Raw genomic sequence first — 20,608 nt, forward strand, 5'->3', positions numbered from 1 at the left:
GTATCGACGCTTTGCACAGAGTTGTGCAAGCGAAGGATGCAGTGGGCCGGTCCAATTGCTAACGAAGCTTTATTTTCGTGTACAGTATTCTACTTGTTTCAACTTCTGGGTTTTTCGGTTTTTATTTTTCTTTTTTCTTTCTTTCCACCTTTTCATGTTCCTTTCTTCGTTTTCTTTTCTTTTATTCTTTTTTGTTTCTTTTTTTCTGTTTCTCTTCCAAAAATATTTCCGAACTTGAAAAAAAATGTTCCAAATTTTTTAAAAATGTTCCAAAATTTGTAAAAATATTCCGGAATTTGAACAACAAACATATTTTAAAAAATATTTCAGAATTTTAAAAAATGTTCTGGAATTTAGGAAAATGTTCCAGAATTTCTAAAATATTCAAGAATTTGAAAAAATGTTCTTGAATTTGCAAAATTGTTTCGGAATATGAAAAAAAATCCGGAATTTTCAAAAATGAATTGGAATTTGAAAAACGTTTCAGAATTTTAGAATATGTTCCAGAATTTGGAAAAACGTTCCAGAATTTGTAAATTTATTCCTGAATTTGAAAAAATGTTTCGGAATTTGATTTTTTCCCGCAATTTGAAAAATGTTTTGGAATTTGTAAATTTTCTCCCCGAAGTTGAAAGATATTTTGAAAAATAGTTCCGGAATTTGAATAAAAATGGCATTCACGAAATGTTTCAGAATTTTACAAAATGTTCTCGAATTTGGAAAAATGTTCCGGAATTTAAAAAAATGTTCTGTAATTTGCAAAAATGTCCCGAAATCAAAAAAGAATGTTCCGGAATTTGATTTTATTTTGGAATTCTACAAATGTTTCAGAATTTTAGAAAATGATCCGGAATTTGGAAAAATGTTCCGGAATTTGAATAAAAGTCCCAGAATTTGATTTGTTTCCGGAATTTAAAAAGTGTTTTGTAAATTTAAAAAATGTTCCAGAATTAGAAAATCGTTCCAAAATTTGAGAAAAATATTCTGGAATTTGAAAACAAAATAGGAATTTTAAAAATTATTTAGAATTTTAAAAAATGTGTCGGCATTTGGAAAATGTTCCAGAATTTAAAAAACTGTTCCAGAATTTCAATTTTGTCCCAAAATTTGAAAACATGTTCCGGAATCTGAAAAATATCACAGAATTTGAAAAACGATTTTGTACGTATTTTGTAAAAATCTTCCTCTTTTTAAATTTTGTTCTAATAATTCAAAATAATTCAAAAAATATTTGTGCTTTAAAAATGTGTTCGTGCTTTCAAATTTGTTAAGATTTTTGAAAATTGTTATCCTTTTTAAAATATAAAAAGAAAGAAACAAACCAAAAAAATAAAAATAACAGCGAAGAAAAAAGATAACAGAAAAAAGAAAGAAAACTGGGCTGGCCCATTAGGGCATCCCGATGTGCTGTGGCTCCCTGCCGCATTGAGCGGCAGGTAGGAGCTCCCTTTTGTTTGAGCCAATGTCTAATAAGTCATGTCGGTGGGGAGGTTGTGGTTGACAACTTCTATTTGTCGCGTAGGTCACCAAATAGCGATCAATTTTTTATATTGCCCGGCCCAATTTTGGATCCCTCCCTCACTAGAACCGGTTCTATGTTTTTCTTACTTTTTTTACATTTTGTTAACATTTTTCTCTTTTTATTATTTGTTTCGAGTGCTGCTTTTCTGATATCTTTTAAATTTGAGACAAATTTCTCAAATCTTGAATATTTTTTCAAGTAATGAATTGTTTTTGAAATCTTGAACATTTTTAAAATTTACGAAAAATTATTTTCAATTTGCATTAATGAATTGTTTCATTAAATCATGCATTCTTATATATCATGAATATTTTCTTTTTAAATCATGAAAAAATTACATATTAACTAACACATTTCACAAAATAATTAAATATTTTATAAATTGACTAACATTTTCGAGAATCCTGGAGTATTGCAAATTCGATGACATTTCTGAAAATTGTGTACATTTTCTGGAAAACTGGACATTTTTTAAATTTTGGAAATTTTTTGTATGTTTAGGAACATTTTTTTTACAAAATAATAATTAATTAATTCTTCTTGAAACAGCAAATAATTTTCAAATTTTGAGAACAATTTTTGATATTTGGCAACATTTTTCGAAATTGTCCAACCTTATTCCTGTTGTGAACATTTTTCTTGAAACTGTGAGCATCTGTCATTCCCCAAACACTTTTCAGATCATGAACAACTTTTGAGTTCATGAGCAATTCAACAACTTGCAACCTTTTCTAAAATCCCGAATTATTTTTAAAAATATAACATTGAAAAGACAGAAAGGCGAAAAATAAAAAACCAAGGGGCTGCCTGCCCCATACATGGGCCGGCCCACTAGGGCGTGTGGCGAAGCGGGGAGCGTGCATGCTCCAGTGGCTTCTAACGCATACGGCGCCATATAGGAGGTCCCGTTGAGGTGCGCCGAAGCGCGGAAACTAGGGGAAGGACTGGCGCCAGTCGCCAGTCACTGACAGCACGCATACCCACCTCATGTGCTGCGTTTTGTATGGGCCGGCCCGTTTACTGGTTTCATCCCAACTAGGTTTTGGAATTTCTTGAAACGGTTATTTTAATTATATTTTTGGATTTTTACATTTTATTTTTTATTTTTGTTTTCTTTTTCTTTTTAAATTTTCTTTTTTGTTTTTGTTCCCTTTTTATACCAATATCATTAAAGTCATGAATATTTTTTCAAATCATTAACATTTTTTAAATAAAATAACAATTTGCTAAAATCATGATCATTTGTTTTTCAAATTCATGAACCTTCTATTAAATCAAGAATAGTATTTGATATGATAATCTTTTTTTGAATTCGTGAACAAATTTGTGAATGTTTTCTTAAATCACAAAAACAATCGGATTCGTGAAAGTTTTTGTATCCTTGATCATTTTTTAAAATTCGTGAATGCTTGTTTTGGAAATTCACAAACATCCTAATAAATAATTAATTCAGGAACATTTGTTTAAATCTTGAGCATATTTTGAAATCGTGAACTATTCTTAAATTGTGGAACTATTTTGAAGTTCATGAACATTCTCTCACACCCTGTTTGGATGAAGGAAAATTAGCTTGGAATTGCCAATTTGGAATTGCGAGCCGAGATTCTCCTCTTGGGGTAGTATAGGAATTGGGATAGGAAAAGTTAGGCCCAATTCCGAGCGAGCGAGCGAGCCACCTCCCATGCTCGCTAGATGTTTCCGAGCTAGCGACCGTGGAAAGGCTCAGGATCTTTCCACCCACCCCATCGCATTCGTTGGCTCCCCTCGCGAGCTCCTTCCTGGCGAGCTTCCAACCGGTGGCGGCGACTCCGGTAAGCTCCTCTCTCGCTCCCACCCGTCCCCTCCCTCCTCTCCCTCCCACCCGTCCCCTCGTGACCTCCTCCCTGGCGAGTTCCAACCGGTCGCGGCGACCATGGTACGCTCCTCACCCGCTCCCACCCGCCCCCTCCCTCCTCTCCCTCCCACCCGCCCCCTCCCTCCTCTCCCTCTCCGGGCAGGAAACCCTAGATGCAGTACGGGATGAGCAGAGGAGGTAGTGGATGGACGGCGGGAATGGCGCCTTCCCCTCATGCTCGCGAGTGGCGCAGGGTAACAGGAGGCGCAGTATGGAACGTCGGTGTTGCTTGTTTTTTGGGATGTCCGGGGGAATTTATATGCAGTTCAACACCTGAAATTTGAGAGCTGAAATTTGTGTGTTCTAAAGTTCGATTTGTTTGAACTATGCAGGTTCTAGGGGAATTTAGGAGCTCAAATTTCTGTGGTGTGAAGGTATATTATGCCCCATATGTTCATGTGTGTAGTGTGCTTTTGTTTTGTCGTTTATTATGTATATATTGTTGTGATATTTTATTACGTATCAATGCTCTAAATAATTCATGGAAAAATGTTGTGTGTGCATTGTACTCCCTCCATTTTTATATACAAGGCCACAAATCTATATTAGAGGTACCAAGGAAAAAGTTGGACAATTGGTCTTCTTATTTACCGTGTAAATTAATGTGTTTTATCTCTATCATGCACATCAAACCAATGATCTCACTCCCTCATGCATGCAAGGGATAATTAATGTCCAACATTGTTAGTAATACGAGGCAAACATCATTAATATTGCATCGATTAGTGCTAGTGGCCTTGTAATTCTGCAAATTATAATTTTGATAGTGGCCTTGTATATAAAAATGGAGGAAGTAGCTTATTTCATCATGTCTCAACAAGAGTTGGTTGCCTACATTACCGAAGAGAACAAAAGAACAAAAAGAAAGAGGATATTGTTGACAAAGAAGTATTTCCAAATTTCTTGTCTAGAATTTTCTTATCTTAGTTCTCAGAGGGCACCGAGGAACCTCGGATGCTTTGATGAGGGCACCTGGGGAGTTTATCAAGCTTTCTGATCCTTTTATCACCCCTCTCAATGATTACAAGTGGAAGTGGTTTCCTAATGCACTTGGTGCACTGGATGGGTGTCATATTCCTGTGTTTGTTAATGTTGCTGAGAAAGGGAGGTATAGGAATAGGAACCAAGATATCAGCACTAACATGCTAGTGTGGTTGATTGGAACATGAAATTTCTATATGTTCTACCTGATTGGGAGGGTTCGTCATCAGACTCGGGAGTGCTAAAAGATGCTATGAGAATCGATCGCGAAGATGCATTTGTTGTACCACAGGGTACGACTCTTTCTCTTTGCGCTTCATTTCTCATATTTAATTGTTAGCTAACTAATGTACTTGTTAATAGGAAAGTACAACCTTGTTGATGTTGGCTATACCAATGGACCGGGATTTCTATCTCCATTCAGATGTACTCGGTACCACTTGAAAGAGTGGGTTGCAAGTCAACAACGACACCAAAATGAAAAAGAGTTGTATAACTTGCGCCATGCTCGTGCTAGAAATGTTGTGGAGAGAACCTTTAGATTGTTAAAGAGACATAAACTGTATGGACTACTATGTACCTTGTTGTTTGTGACATAAATTGTCCTGTCCATTTGTGCTAAGTATAAGAGACATAAACTACCAATTTGTGTTGTGTGTAAGAGACATAGACTATCAAAATTATTATCCATGATGTGTTCATGTCACTTGAAAACTATTTTATGTCATTTTTATTCCATATTTATCTGTACTATTTTATGTGTGCAAAACAATATATAAATATTCAAGTATACACATAATACTATTTTTCATACATGTACAGAAGTTTATATTGTGCAAACTCAAAAAAACATTCAATTCCATGGTATTTACATCCAAACAACAATTGGAATGTGTGCTATCATGTGATTCCAAGAGTAAAATTTCATGCACAACCAAACAATAGAATTCGAATTGAGTCCATTTCCTTTCCATCTTGAATTTGGAATTATCAGTCCAGTTTAATTCCAAACAATGTTTCCTATGTCCAAATACAGTGTTATACAATAAGTGTTTTGAATTCGCGAAAAAATGTGAAATCGTGAATATTTTTTGAATCCATGAAATAATTGTTTTAGTATTCGCGTTTTTTTATGGTTAGAACTTTTTGATATACATAATTATTATAAACATTAGAAAAAAGACAGCACCCTGGCCCGCACATGGGTCGGAGGAGAAGGGCGCAAGGAGGGCGTGGCTGGTTTCCTACACGCACGTCGTCGAATAGGTGCTCCCTAAGAACTATATCTTGCTTAAACCGAGATGTTAGCTCCCCTTGCGTGAAGCATTTTGCGGCAATGGTTTCGAGCGATTCCCCATTTGTTCGTTCCTTTTTATATTGCAACTTGTTTTTTATTCTTTTTTTCTCCTGTTTTCTTAGGTCTTTTTCATTATATATTAGTTTTTTTTGTTTTTTCTCAGTTTTCTTGTTTCTTTTAATTCCTTTTTCTCCTTCGTCTTTCTCCACTTTTTCCTTTTATTTGTTTTTATTTGTTTTCCTCATTTGTTTGTCAATATTTTTTGTTTGTGTTTCTTTGGATTGTTTTTGTTTTTTCTGCTTTTTGTTGATTTATTTATTTTTTTACTGTACATTTCTCGTTTCTCATTGGGTTTATTTTTTTATTTTTTGGTTTTTACTAGCTTTCATTATTTTTGCACCTGTTTCGTTGAATTTTTATTTTGTTTTTTGTTTTTTTTCAGTTTATTGTGTTTCCTTTTTCATTCTACATTTTTCATATATGACCAGAATATATTTTCTATACGCCAAGATTCATAGTTATAGTTCATATCTTTTAGAAAAGGTGCAATGATGACATAAGCTTATCACCTTTGAACAATGCGACTATTTAAACTGATCGTGTCACTCCTCGTACGACGAGGTGGGATTCAACCCTCAACCCCGCCGGTCCAACACGGATGTTACATCTACACTCAAAATCTTATGTACGGAAAAAAAATTGTGTTTAAAAACCACGCCGGCCCAACAGACACTAAACATCCAATATGATTAGCGTGCATGTGTTTGCAAGAATTTTATGTTTTGAAAATAGGGTTTGTGGTTGTAAATGAAAACAAATAAGGTCTCGTGACTCACAAGTAGAGGGGACTAACCGTAGTACTTTTTATATGCAAGAGTGTCGAACCCAACAAAGAGCAGAATGAATCAATAGGCGGTTTTCAACAATGTATTATCTCCAAGTGATGTAAGATAGTTTTAATATATAGTGTGGTATCAACATAATTGATAACAAGTAACAAGTAACCAAAGTAACAATGTGCACCAAGGTGCCCTAATCCTTATTAGTGCTAAGAACAAGATGGAGTAACTTTTTATAGTGATTAAAAAATTTTTGAGGACACATGGGAACTTCATTTTGTTACTTTCACCACGTTTCATCGACTCGCGTTCATTGTTTTGATAAGTTGTTATGTGGGTGGACCGGACTTAAGGTGTTGTTCATACTTGAACAAACAGTCTACTTATTATTATCCTTTCATGCAAGCATCCACAATTACAAAATAAGAATTAAGATAAATCTAGCCATAATATTAAACATATGAATCCAAAATAGCCCCTTACGGAATAATTCATAAACTGAGATTTAGGTTTCAATCATTCCCGCAACCCATCATCTACAAACTAATTTCACAATGCCTTTCCCTAGGACAAAACATGATGATGTGTCATGTAGTCGACATTCACATGAGTACATGACACCATTAGAGGAAGAACAACACAACATATCATCAAAAAATAAACGAAAATCAACTTCACATGATTACTTATGACAAGATTTCTCCCATGTCCTCAAGAACATATAGAAATACTCACAAAATCATACTCGTGTTCATGACTAGATAAGATAAATAAGTGACTAACAATCTGAATATATAACCTTACACCAATAAACCTACTAACTTCAAGTATAAGATGTAATCAACACTACTAGAACCCCCATGTATCAATCTGAGGTTGGATACAAATATTGAACACAAGAAATGAACTAGGGTTTAGAGATGACATACTGTTGGTGAAGATGTTGATTAAGATGATTCCTCCCACGATGAGAGGAACGTTGGTGACAACGATGACTTCGATTCCCTCTCTCGGAGGAAAGTTTCCCTAGCGAACTTGCTTTGTGGGAGAGTAAAAGTACTCCATCTCTGGTTCCCCTAGAGAAGGCAATTGTTGGTCCCAAAAGTCTCCCCTTGATTTTTTTGTAGGGTAAATGACTTCATATAGGAGAAGATGGGTAACATTAGGCCTGTGTGGGGCCCACAAGACACTTGGGTGTGCCTTGGGGGTAGGGCGCGCCCCCTTGGTTATGGCCCCATCGAGGGTCTTCTTTGATAATTATTTCTTCTAGTATATTTTTATATATTTCAACAAAATCTCAATAAATTATTAGATCATTCGGAGCTCCAGAGAATAGCTCTCTCCATTGTACTTTTTTTAGGATGAGAATTACAGCTGCCGATATGTAACATCCCAATTTTTCCTAATTTGGAATGTTTTACATTGTAGCTAAGCATCTATCCATATTGATTGAAATAAATTTAACACGTGAATTTCTTTCGTCTTTTGATTTGCATTTCCATTTTTCCTCACACGAGAAATGCCCGGAGAAAATACTCTCTTGCACGCAAGAGAGGGAGCGGAGGAAAATGACCCTCCAAAGTGCGGGCAATTTCTGAAATATTTGAGCCAAGAAAATACAAGGATCATTTGCAAAAATAATTGCAAAAAGAAATAAAGCAAATTTGGGAATTTCTGAATAAAACATTTTTTTAAAGTTTTTATTTTTTGCTTTGGAAAAATGTTATTCGGGTAGAGGATATTTTTCTGATTTTTTGATATATAATACCCTATATTAAATATTTTTATTTATTTCCTTTTATTCGCTTTTGATTTTCTGTTTCGGAAAAGATTTAGAAATAAGAAAGTTCTTGTTTTTTTTAGCCGCCACCCCGAGCGCCTAATAGGCCATGGGCCGATCCCCAGCCGCGAGGGACCGAATCCCTTAGGATTCGGCCGACCTTTCCTTCCTTCCCCGCCTCCCTCTCTATGACCAGTGGGACCCACCGACCGATCCCTCTCTCCCCGTGATCATCTTCTCCCTCCTTCCAAAATCACTGCCCGAGCCCGAGCCGAGCCCCCCCAGGACTCGGGATCCCCTGCCGATCCCTCTCTACTCCTTCCTTTCCTCTCCCCTCCCTGGCCTATAAGTACTGCCGCCCCCGGCCGCCCCCGTTCCCACCCCGTCCTCGACGAGCCGCCGCCCGAGCCGCCCCCTGCCGCAGCCACCAGAGCCGAAGCTCCTGCACCTTCGGCTGCCCCCCTGGGAGCAGCACCCGAGCCGCCTCCGCTCCGCCCGACGCTTCCCCTCAGTGGAGGACCGCCGCCGCCACCTCCCCGTCCCTCCATCGCCCCCCGGAGCCCCTCCCCCTCGCCGACGACCACCCCCTCGCCGGAGTAGCCATCCCACTGCCGGTGAGACTCCTCTCCTCTCTGTTGTTCTTCTTTTTCTTTTGTAGCCCTTAGATCTTTATTCAATGGTTTAGATTAGATCCTAGAATAACCCTTCGGTTTAGAACAGAAAACCGTCGGTTTTTATTCCACTTAATCTTTTAGCCAGCAAGTTTTACTAGCCCTCGGCCGTTTGCTCCTAATCTTGCAACAAACACACCCCGCAGCCTATCGTAGCGCGCCACGTCTACCCCCTATTTGTTAGCTAGTCAACTTCATTTTTTTCTGTCTAATTGCAAAAACAGAAAAGTTTCTGTTTTGTTTTGGCCACAACTTTTGATCCCGAAGTCCAATGATATTGATTCTTGTTCCAGTAGACTCCAATTTTTCTGTAGTTTTTAAAAACATATAATTTGTCTATGTTTGAATTTTTAAAATATAAGTTAGATCAGATTTAGTTTAAATCTTGTTTTGCCTATTCCAGGAGCTTAAAAAACGATTTTGAGTTGATTCTTTTTGCTACTGCTTCCTAGTGGTTAAATCTTACTGTGGTAGAAGTTTCATAATTTTTAAAGTATTTTTACTGGTGTTTTCAACAGAAACAAGTTTCTGCCATACCGGCGCGTGATGAATTCTTTTACTTAGGCTTTAGCAAATCCTTACTTGTGATGTTATTTCTACTTGTGGCTTGATTGTAGTGCTTATGGTGTGTTTTGTGTTTGTATCGGTAGATCATCTGGAGTGCGAAGCGTGTTACTTAGAAGCGCTCGAGCAAGACAACTATCATCAAGGCAAGTCATTTTGATCATGTTATTTTACCTATGTTTTCGATGCATGGTAGATCACCTTTCTTTGCCCAATTGCATGCTGCCTAGGTACTTGGAAACTTTAGTATAAGTTGTAGTATCATGTGGTAGGCACATAACAACCCCGATACTTGGCCCCGGGACGACAATGTTATATTTGCTATGCTTGAGTAGACGGGTTTTCGGTTGAGTGTATATCACGAGTGATGCGAGGTTGATTAAATAATCAAGACCGGTTAAGAGAAGATTTTCAAGACAACGGACGCAATGCAACTCTGGGTGAAGGACGGTTGATCGGCTCCCTGGAGAACCCAGTGAATGCCCGGGATGCTGGAGAGGCCATGTCATCCTGCGGAAAGCTTCACCCAGGCTCGAAGAGATGGACGGAGACTTCAAGACTCAAGGCTTACCTGCACAGCCACAAGTCATTATGGGCTCTGGCTTGGTTGGACAACGCGGTGACTCTGGACAGGCGGTGCTAGCAGATGTAGAAGAACGGTAGGAGTGGATGGGCACCGACAGGGATTCAGAGGGACCCGTTGAAAGACCATGTTTTGATCATCCGGTCTTCAAACACCCTGAAGTGCGAGGACAAACCCGGAGGCGATCAAATCTTGTGGGGAACGTGTGCAAAACTCTGCAAAGTGCCCAACCTAATCGATTAGCCGTGTCCACGGTCATGGACAACTTGAGCCAAAGGCATTGAATTTCCCCTGAACTCTCGACACAACTTAATAATGATGTGGGTGTTAACAACTATTCGGGTACGAGAATTGGTTGGCGGAACCATCTCGTTAACAACAAATAATGTAGTAATATTTTGCTTCCAACCCCGCTTGTTGTAGGATAAAACTGGCTTTATGCAAAACTCTTAGCCCCACCGGCCAAATATGCATGTAGAGATAGTTGATTATTATTTTTACTCCTCTCTTTGATGACTTGCCGGCATATTCAATATGCTGACCTACAGGGCTGCAACGTATCATGTTGCAGAGTACTTTTCCGACCAGGAGTGAGGCTACGATCTACGCTCAGCGACATGCCCTTGAAGTTGGATGGACTCGTCTACCTGATGCTTCCGCTAGTCTTCGTTAGATATCTCATGAGATGGCCTTCAGCCACTTTATTGTAATCCTTTATTGTAATAAAGTACTCTTTATGAGATTTTGATTAATAAAGCTGTGTGATTGAACTCTTGAATATATACATTATGTACTGAGTGTGTACCAGCATGATCTTGGGATGGTACAGAAACACCAGAGGCTTGACTCGTCTTGAGTCGGGTCGCTACAGAAATGGTATTCAGAGCACACGCTGACCTTAGGACGTAACCTCTAGGAATGGAAAAGCCTTAGGAAGAAAACTATTTTCTCTTATGTCTATAAATCTTCTATTTCCTCTTCTGATCATTTCTGACTTCTCTCCGATTTTCCAATGTTTAGATGGCCACCTTCGTCCCTGTTAAGTTCACGGAGTTTTGCCAGCCCGACGCCACTATGCCGTTCGGAAAGGAGCTGGTGCAGATCACCAAGGATTTGAGGATTGCTCTGTCGACTATCACAGGGAAGCCAACTTCATCTTACCCGGAGGATTCACGCTACAGGATCGAGGTGCACGTTCCTGGAAGGACATTCCAGCCGCGCACCGAGCCGATGGATTTCAAGTTCATCGCACCCAACTGGATTCTCGGAAGGGACATGGCGATCCATTGTGCACTCGGACGTATCAAGGAAGAATACAAAGGCTGCCCTATTTCTCCAGACCTATTCACCGTATCCCGGAGAAACGAAGACGGAGAAATCATCTCAAGCAAGACCAAGGACGCTCTCTTGTCTTATGCCCAGACCTTGGAGAAGCACAGCGGGACTGTGGAGCATCGTGTGATCAAGGACGCCAGGAAGATCAAGCAACTGTCACTCCGCGAGCTTGAACTTGAAGAAGCAGCCCGGGAAGCCCACTATGAACATGAACTGGAGGTGAAGGACTTTCTGGAGCGGATCGAGAAGCTGAAGACTCGAGTTGCATACCTGGAGGAGGAACTGGACATGGGCGAGAACCTTCATCCCGAAGGAGACGTAGCCCCCTTGATCAGCAATGACGAGGACTATGAAGAAAGCTCCACCGAAGGACCCGTCACCATGCTTTTCTGAGGAGGACACTTGGACTAGACCACCAAATTTACTTTATCGTTATACGCTTAGGCCGATGTTTAGGATTATCGAATTTTGTACCCCGTGTGAACCTTTGTGATGATATTGAATAAAATGTGTGGTGTGATACTTGTGTGTTGCATTCATATGGGTAGTGTAATTACTCTTAGACCTTTGTTCTATGCTAATCTCACCCCTCCACAAACATCAGATGCCTCCGAGACACGCCCCTGAGTCCAACTTTCCGCCGGAACTCACCCAGTTGATCCAGCAACAAAACACCCTGATGCAGCCGATCATCCAGAACCAGAACAATAACAACAACCATCATCCACCCCAGGCTGACAATCTCACCCGTTTCCTGAGGTTGAACCCTCCAACTTTCTCCAGCAGCATTGAGCCCATTGTGGCAGATGATTGGCTCCGCAAGATGGAGCGTGAACTTATCACCGTTGGTTGTTCTGAAGCTGAGAAGGTGCGTTTTGCCGCGCATCAACTTGAAGGCCCTGCAGCTGCTTCGTGGGAGAACTACACCACCACTTATCCCATTGCTGGAGTCACTTGGGAACAATTCAAGCAAGCCTTCCGCACCGCACATGTCTCAGCTGGTGCAATGAGTCTGAAGAAGCGTGAGTTTCGCAACTTACGCCAGGGGAATCGCTCTGTGGCCCAGTACGTTGATGAATTCAGCATGCTCGCCCGTTATGCACCTGGAGATGTGGCCGATGATGCGGCCAAGCAGGAAAAGTTCTTGGAGGGACTCAATGATGAGCTGAGCATTCAGTTGACTATAGCCACCTTCAACAACTACCAGGAGCTGGTTGATAAGGCCCTCATCTTGGAGGGGAAACACCAGCAGATGGAGAACCGCAAGCGAAAGTATGGGGTTGGAAAGTTCAACTCCGGCACTCAGCAGAAGCCTCGCTACACCCCCTATCCAGGGAATACCGGGACTGGATCCGGTAAGTTTGGAGGACACGTTCAGCATAACCACCCGGTGCACAACCATGGAGGCCACAACCATGGAGGAAATGGGAACCACCGCAACAACAACAACTTCAAGAATGGCGGTACTGGCACTCAGCTCCAGCTCAGAAGGATCTGACTCACATCACTTGCTTCAAGTGTCAGAAGACGGGACACTATGCCACTGAATGTCCCCAGAACAAGCAGGGAAATGGAAACGGCAACGGCAACTCTGCAGCAAAGAATCCCAATCCTTTTCCTCGAGCTCAGGTGAACCACATTGATGTTTAAGAGGTCTATGATCACCCCGATACTGTGGTTGGTAAGTTTTTGCTAAATTCACGTCCAATATTGGTACTTTTTGATTCTGGTGCAACACATTCATTCATATCAAGGGTAGTTGTGGAAAAGTATAGTTTGCCAACTAGAACCCTCAGCCAGCCTATTAAGGTCAGTTCCCCAGGAGGCATGATGACAGTCGGGATAGGATGCCATGCTTTGAGTCTCAACATCGGGAACCATAATTTTCCCACCGACCTCATCGTATTAGAGTCCCAGGGATTGGATGTAATCCTAGGCATGGATTGGTTGGCCAAGTATGAAGGGAATATCGATTGTGCCCTTAAGTCTATTTTGCTCACCACCCCCGAGCAGAAGCGGATTAAGTACGTGTCTCAGCGCCCGACACGGAGTAAGCGAGTAAACTCTCTCACAGGAGTAGTCCAGGAGGAAGTACCGATTGTACAGGAGTACCGAGATGTATTTCCGGAGGAATTGCCGGGCATGCCACCCGATAGAGAGATTGAGTTCTTGATTGAGCTATTACCCGGAACAGCCCCGATATCCAAGAGACCCTATCGGATGCCCGCAAATGACTTGATAGAAATCAAGAAACAAATTAAGGAGTTGTTGGACAAAGGGTATATTCGCCCAAGTTCTTCACCTTGGGGAGCCCAGTGCTCTTGGTTGAAAAGAAGGACAAGTCTTTGAGGATGGTTGTCGATTATCGTGCATTGAACGATGTGACCATCAAGAACAAGTACCCCTTGCCGATGATCAATGATCTGTTTGATTAGTTAGTTGGAGCTCGCGTATTCTCAAAGATCGATCTTCGATCCGGGTATCACCAGTTGAAAATTCGTGAACAGGATATACCCAAGACAGCCTTCACCACTCGGTACGGCTTGTATGAGTACACGGTCAAGTCATTTGGACTGACTAATGCTCCGACATATTTTATGAATCTGATGAACAAAGTATTTATGGAATACTTGGACAAGTTTGTCGTGGTGTTCATCAATGACATACTGACATTCTCCAAGAACGAAGAGGAACACAAGGAACATCTGCGTCTAGTTCTGGAGAAGCTTCGAGAGCATAAGCTATATGCAAAGTTCAGCAAATGCGAGTTTTGGTTGAAGGAAGTCGGATTCCTCGGACACGTCATCTTAGGAGAAGGAATAGCAGTGGACCCCGCCAAGGTCGCAACAGTCACCGAATGGGTAGCACCCACTTCAGTCAAGGAGATCCGCAGTTTCCTCGGACTTGCCGGATATTACCGGAGGTTCATTGAGAATTTCTCAAAGATTGCCAAGCCCATGACAGAGTTGTTGAAGAAGGAATCCAAGTATATTTGGACTGAGGAATGTGAAACCAGTTTTCAAGAGCTGAAGAAACGTCTTGTTACAGCCCCAGTGCTGATATTACCGAACATTCTGAAGGATTTCCAGGTTTACTGTGACGCTTCTCGTCAAGGACTTGGAGGAGTGCTCATGCAAGAAGGCAAATTTGTAGCCTATGCATCCAGACAGCTCAGACCTCATGAGTTGAATTATGCCACACATGACTTGGAACTAGCAGCCGTAGTGCACGCTCTCAAGACCTGGAGACATTTCCTGATCGGAAATAGTTGTGATGTTTACACTGATCACAAGAGCCTGAAATATATCTTCACGCAGAAGGAGTTGAACCTCAAACAGAGGCGATGGCTAGAGTTGATCAAGGACTATGACATGAGATTGCATTATCACCCAAGCAAGGCAAATGTTGTAGCCGATGCGTTGAGCCGCAAGAGTTATGTGAACACGCTCACAGCTGGAGGATTACCCCAGGAGCTAGTCGATGACCTCCGAGAGCTCAAATTGGAAATAGTTCCAAGAGGATTTGTTGCCACTCTGGAAATTCAGTCCACTTTGACAGAAAAGATCCGTGAAGCACAGAAATCAGACAAGGAGATAGCTGAGATTAAGCAGAAAATGGAAGACGAGAAGGCTAAAGGTTTTCGTGAGGATGAACACGGAACTTTATGGTTTGAGGATCGCATCTATGTGCCCAATGATCCCGAACTCAGGAAGTTGATACTTCAGGAGGCCCATGATTCCCCGTACTCGATACACCCCGGCAACACCAAGATGTATCTGGATCTGAAAGAAAGTTTCTGGTGGACAGGATTGAAGAAAGACATTGCTGAGTTCGTAGCAATATGCGATGTTTGTCAGCGAGTAAAAGCCGAGCATCAGAAGCCAGCAGGTTTGCTCCAACCTCTGCCGATACCCGAGTGGAAATGGGAAAAGCTTGGTATGGACTTCATCACAGGATTACCTCGGACCCGTTCTGGCTATGATTCTATTTGGGTTGTGGTCGATCGTTTGACCAAGGTAGCTCACTTCATTCTGGTGAAGACTACGTACACGAGTGCCAAGCTGGCCAAGATATATATGACGAGGATCGTATGTCTGCATGGAGTACCGAAGAGCATTGTGTCAGATAGAGGGACTCAGTTCACATCAAAATTTTGGCACCAACTGCATGAAACCTTGGGAACGAGATTGGAGTTCAGTACAAATTTTCACCCGCAGACAGATGGACAGACCGAGAGAGTCAATCAGATTCTGGAGGACATGTTGAGAGCTTGCGCACTAGACTATGGGTCTAGTTGGGATGACAATTTACCTTATGCCGAGTTCTCATACAACAACAGCTACCAGACCAGTCTGAAGATGGCCCCTTTCGAAGCTCTATACGGAAGGAGGTGCAGAACACCGTTGATGTGGGATGGAGTTGGAGACCGACAACTTTTTGGTCCCGACCTTATCCGAGATTCTGAAGATAAGGTCAAGCTTATTCGTGACCGACTCAAGATAGCTCAATCCAGGCAGAAGAGTAATGCTGACAACAAAAGCAAGGAAGTAACGTACGAAGTGGGAGACCGAGCATATCTTCGGGTGTCTCCACTTCGAGGAATCAAGAGATTCGGCGTGAAAGGAAAATTAGCGCCTCGTTTCATTGGCCCCTACAAAATTCTTGAACGTAGAGGCGAAGTTGCATACAAACTGGAACTGCCGGAAGGATTGTCCGGAGTTCATGATGTCTTCCATGTTTCCCAGTTGAAGAAATGCCACGCTGAGATGGCCGATGTTCCGTTGAGAGATACAGTGCCCCTAGAGGCCATACAGCTTGACAGTGATCTGACGTATGAGGAGAAACCCGTCAGGATTCTCGAGACTGCCAACAGAGTTACCCGCAGCAAGATCATCAAGTTCTGCAAAGTGTTGTGGAGCCACCACACCGAGGAAGAAGCCACCTGGGAACGAGAAGAGGATCTTCGTCGAGACCACCCGCACCTGTTTTCTAGCCAACCCGAATCTCGAGGGCGAGATTCATCTTAAGGTGGGTAGGTTTGTAACATCCCAATTTTTCCTAATTGAGAATGTTTTACATTGTAGCTAAGCATCTATGCATATTGATTGAAATAAATTTAGCACGTGAATTTCTTTCGTCTTTTGATTTGCATTTCCATTTTTCCTCACACGAGAAATGCCCGGAGAAAATACTCTCTTGCACGCAAGAGAGAGAGCGGAGGAAAATGACCCTCCAATGTGCGGGCAATTTCTGAAATATTTGAGCCAAGAAAATACAAGGATCATTTGCAAAAATAATTGCAAAAAGAAATAAAGCAAATTTGGGAATTTCTGAAAAAACATTTTTTTTAAAGTTTTTATTTTTGCTTTGGAAAAATGTTATTCGGGTAGAGGATATTTTTCTGATTTTTTTGGTAAATAATACCCTATATTAAATATTTTTATTTATTTCCTTTTATTCGCTTTTGATTTTCTGTTTCGGAAAAGATTTAGAAATAGGAAAGTTCTTGTTTTTTTTAGCCGCCGCCCCGAGCGCCTAATAGGCCATGGGCCGATCCCCAGCCGCCAGGGACCGAATCCCTTAGGATTCGGTCGACCTTTCCTTCCTTCCCCGCCTCCCTCTCTATGACCAGTGGGACCCGCCGACCGATCCCTCTCTCCCCGCGGTCATCTTCTCCCTCCTTCCAAAATCACTGCCCGAGCCCGAGCCGAGCCCCCCCAGGACTCGGGATCCCCTGCCGATCCCTCTCTACTCCTTCCTTTCCTCTCCCCTCCCTGGCCTATAAGTACTGCCGCCCCTGGCCGCCCCCGTTCCCACCCCGTCCTCGACGAGCCGCCGCCCGAGCCGCCCCCTGCCGCAGCCACCAGAGCCGAAGCTCCTGCACCTTCGGCTGCCCCCCCTGGGAGCAGCACCCGAGCCGCCTCCGCTCCGCCCGACGCTTCCCCTCAGTGGAGGACCGCCGCCGCCACCTCCCCGTCCCTCCACCTCCCCCCGGAGCCCCTCCCCCCGGAGCCCCTCCCCCTCGCCGGCGACCACCCCCTCGCCGGAGTAGCCATCCCACTGCCGGTGAGACTCCTCTCCTCTCTGTTGTTCTTCTTTTTCTTTTGTAGCCCTTAGATCTTTATTCAATGGTTTAGATTAGATCCTAGAATAACCCTTCGGTTTAGAGTAGAAAACCGTCGGTTTTATTTCACTTAATCTTTTAGCCAGGAAGTTTTACTAGCCCTCGGCCGTTTGCTCCTAACCTTGCAACAAACACACCCCGCAGCCTATCGTAGCGCGCCACGTCTACCCCCTATTTGTTAGCTAGTCAACTTCATTTTTTTCTGTCTAATTGCAAAAACAGAAAAGTTTCTGTTTTGTTTTGGCCACAACTTTTGATCCCGAAGTCCAATGATATTGATTCTTGTTCCAGTAGACTCCAATTTTTCTGTAGTGTTTAAAAACATATAATTTGTCTATGTTTGAAATTTTCAAATATAAGTTAGATCAGATTTAGTTTAAATCTTGTTTTGCCTATTCCAGGAGTTTAAAAAAGATTTTGAGTTGATTCTTTTTGCTACTGCTTCCTAGTGGTTAAATCTTACTGTGGTAGAAGTTTCATAATTTTAAAATATTTTTACTGGTGTTTTCAACAGAAACAAGTTTCTGCCATACCGGCGCGTGATGAATTCTTTTACTTAGGCTTTAGCAAATCCTTACTTGTGATGTTATTTCTACTTGTGGCTTGATTGTAGTGCTTATGGTGTGTTTTGTGTTTGTATCGGTAGATCATCCGGAGTGCGAAGCGTGTTACTTAGAAGCGCTCGAGCAAGACAACTATCATCAAGGCAAGTCATTTTGATCATGTTATTTTACCTATGTTTTCGATGCATGGTAGATCAACTTTCTTTGCCCAATTGCATGCTGCCTAGGTACTTGGAAACTTTAGTATAAGTTGTAGTATCATGTGGTAGGCACATAACAACCCCGATACTTGGCCCCGGGACGACAATGTTATATTTGCTATGCTTGAGTAGACGGGTTTTCGGTTGAGTGTATATCACAAGTGATGCGAGGTTGATTAAATAATCAAGACCGGTTAAGAGAAGATTTTCAAGACCACAGACGCAATGCAACTCTGGGTGAAGGACGGTTGATCGGCTCCCTGGAGAACCCAGTGGATGCCCGGGATGCTGGAGAGGCCATGTCATCCTGCGGAAAGCTTCACCCAGGCTCGAAGAGACGGACGGAGACTTCAAGACTCAAGGCTTACCTGCACAGCCACAAGTCATTATGGGCTCTGGCTTGGTTGGACAACGCGGCGACTCTGGACAGGCGGTGCTAGCAGATGTAGACGAACGGTAGGAATGGATGGGCACCGACAGGGATTCAGAGGGACCCGTTGAAAGACCATGTTTTGATCATCCGGTCTTCAAATACCCTGAAGTGCGAGGACAAACCCGGAGGCGATCAAATCTTGTGGGGAACGTGTGCAAAACTCTGCAGAGTGCCCAACCTAATCGATTAGCCGTGTCCACGGTCATGGACAACTTGAGCCGAAGGCATTGAATTTCCCCTGAACTCTCGACACAACTTAATAATGATGTGGGTGTTAACAACTATTCGGGTACGAGAATTGGTTGGCGGAACCATCTCGTTAACAACAAATAATGTAGTAATATTTTGCTTCCAACCCCGCTTGTTGTAGGATAAAACTGGCTTTATGCAAAACTCTTAGCCCCACCGACCAAATATGCATGTAGAGATAGTTGATTATTATTTTTACACCTCTCTTTGATGACTTGCCGGCATATTCAATATGCTGACCTACACGGCTGCAATGTATCATGTTGCAGAGTACTTTTCCGACCAGGAGTGAGGCTACGATCTACGCTCAGCGACATGCCCTTGGAGTCGGATGGACTCGTCTACCTGATGCTTCCGCTAGTCTTCGTTAGATATCTCATGAGATGGCCTTCAGCCACTTTATTGTAATCCTTTATTGTAATAAAGTACTCTTTATGAGATTTCGATTAATAAAGCTGTGTGATTGAACTCTTGAATATATACATTATGTACTGAGTGTGTACCAGCATGATCTTGGGATGGTACGGAAACACCAGAGGCTTGACTCGTCTTGAGTCTGGTCGCTACACGATATCTCCCTCTTGTGACGTATCTTGAAATTTAAGAGATAAAATACATTAGAGTTGCATCATAAAGTGGAATATAACTATAAAACTTTATAAATAGGAGTAGGAAAACATGATGCAAAATAAAAGTACCAAGGCCAGCTCGGTGACTGTCGGCAGGTGTGTCGGCGGACATATAGGGACCCGGATTTTCCTACATGGTCGTAGATGTTCTAAGGATCTTCAAGGTGGATCCCTAAAATGGACACGTCATTCGTTCGTGGATACATTCACACGAGTCCGCAGGATAGTGATATGGGATCTGGGCATCCAACCATGCCCACATATATTCCAAACGGGATTTAAAAAAAACAAATGATTTTCATGCAAACCATACGATTTTACTTTAAATGAGAATACATTCATTAAATTTGCACACATTTCATTAAACAAAAGCATACAAAAGTTAACCTGGTCTAAATCCTCGCCGACGGTCGTCCTCCAAGTCCTTGTTCCCATGTCCAGCATCCTCAGTGTCCGTGAGCCCCAGAAAGTGAAGTTGTAGCACACCGATGAGAGAGAATAAGACATATATGGGACACAAACGGGTCCACATGGGACACAATGTGCCGCCTCTCTTCCATGTCCTGCTCTTCCTCATAGTAGTCTGAGGCCATGCCATCGCCTATAGAGGTGAGGTCGAAGATGGACGTGGACAAGCTCGTGGTCATATCGGCGCGAATCATGTAGCCGCCAGCGCAAATGACGCACAACATTCTTTACCGTGATTACATGGGCTGCCAGCACCGTGTGTGTGTCTAACACCGTCGCGGGAGTGTTGCACAATACCTCATAGAGCGCTCGCTACTCCGTGATACATACATTTTGATCATCATTTCCTATTGATATTTATATTATTCTTGGTCACGAGTCCACTTTATGATACAAGTATATTGCATTTTCTCTCTTAATTCGCAAGATCTACACAAGGAGGGAAATTGCGGGAAGCTGGAATTCTAAACCTGAAA

At 42.1% G+C, this 20,608-nt stretch overlaps 1 protein-coding gene across 1 annotated transcript; it reads left to right on the top strand.

Annotated features, from left to right (window-relative positions):
* Positions 1–3,193: 3,193 nt before the first annotated feature.
* On the top strand, positions 3,194–20,145 carry LOC123426025. Its single transcript, XM_045109804.1, has 5 exons — positions 3,194–3,437; positions 3,749–3,790; positions 5,573–5,663; positions 9,635–9,668; positions 20,037–20,145. The coding sequence occupies exons 1-5, from the start codon at positions 3,204–3,206 to the stop codon at positions 20,143–20,145; spliced, it is 510 nt and encodes a 169-aa protein (XP_044965739.1). The 5' UTR covers positions 3,194–3,203.
* The last annotated feature ends 463 nt before the right edge of the window (positions 20,146–20,608 follow it).

This window comes from Hordeum vulgare, chromosome 2H (genome assembly GCF_904849725.1).
Source record: "Hordeum vulgare subsp. vulgare chromosome 2H, MorexV3_pseudomolecules_assembly, whole genome shotgun sequence".
Taxonomy (NCBI): Eukaryota; Viridiplantae; Streptophyta; class Magnoliopsida; order Poales; family Poaceae; genus Hordeum; species Hordeum vulgare.

Coding starts and splice junctions, on each gene's coding strand:
- LOC123426025 (XM_045109804.1), top strand. CDS start 3,204: ATGCTCGCTAGATGTTTCCGAGCTAGCGACCGTGGAAAGGCTCAGGAT. Junction 3,438..3,748: donor AACCGGTCGCGGCGACCATG/GTACGCTCCTCA, acceptor TGAACTATGCAG/GTTCTAGGGGAATTTAGGAG. Junction 9,669..20,036: donor GAAGCGTGTTACTTAGAAGC/GCTCGAGCAAGA, acceptor ATTAAACAAAAG/CATACAAAAGTTAACCTGGT.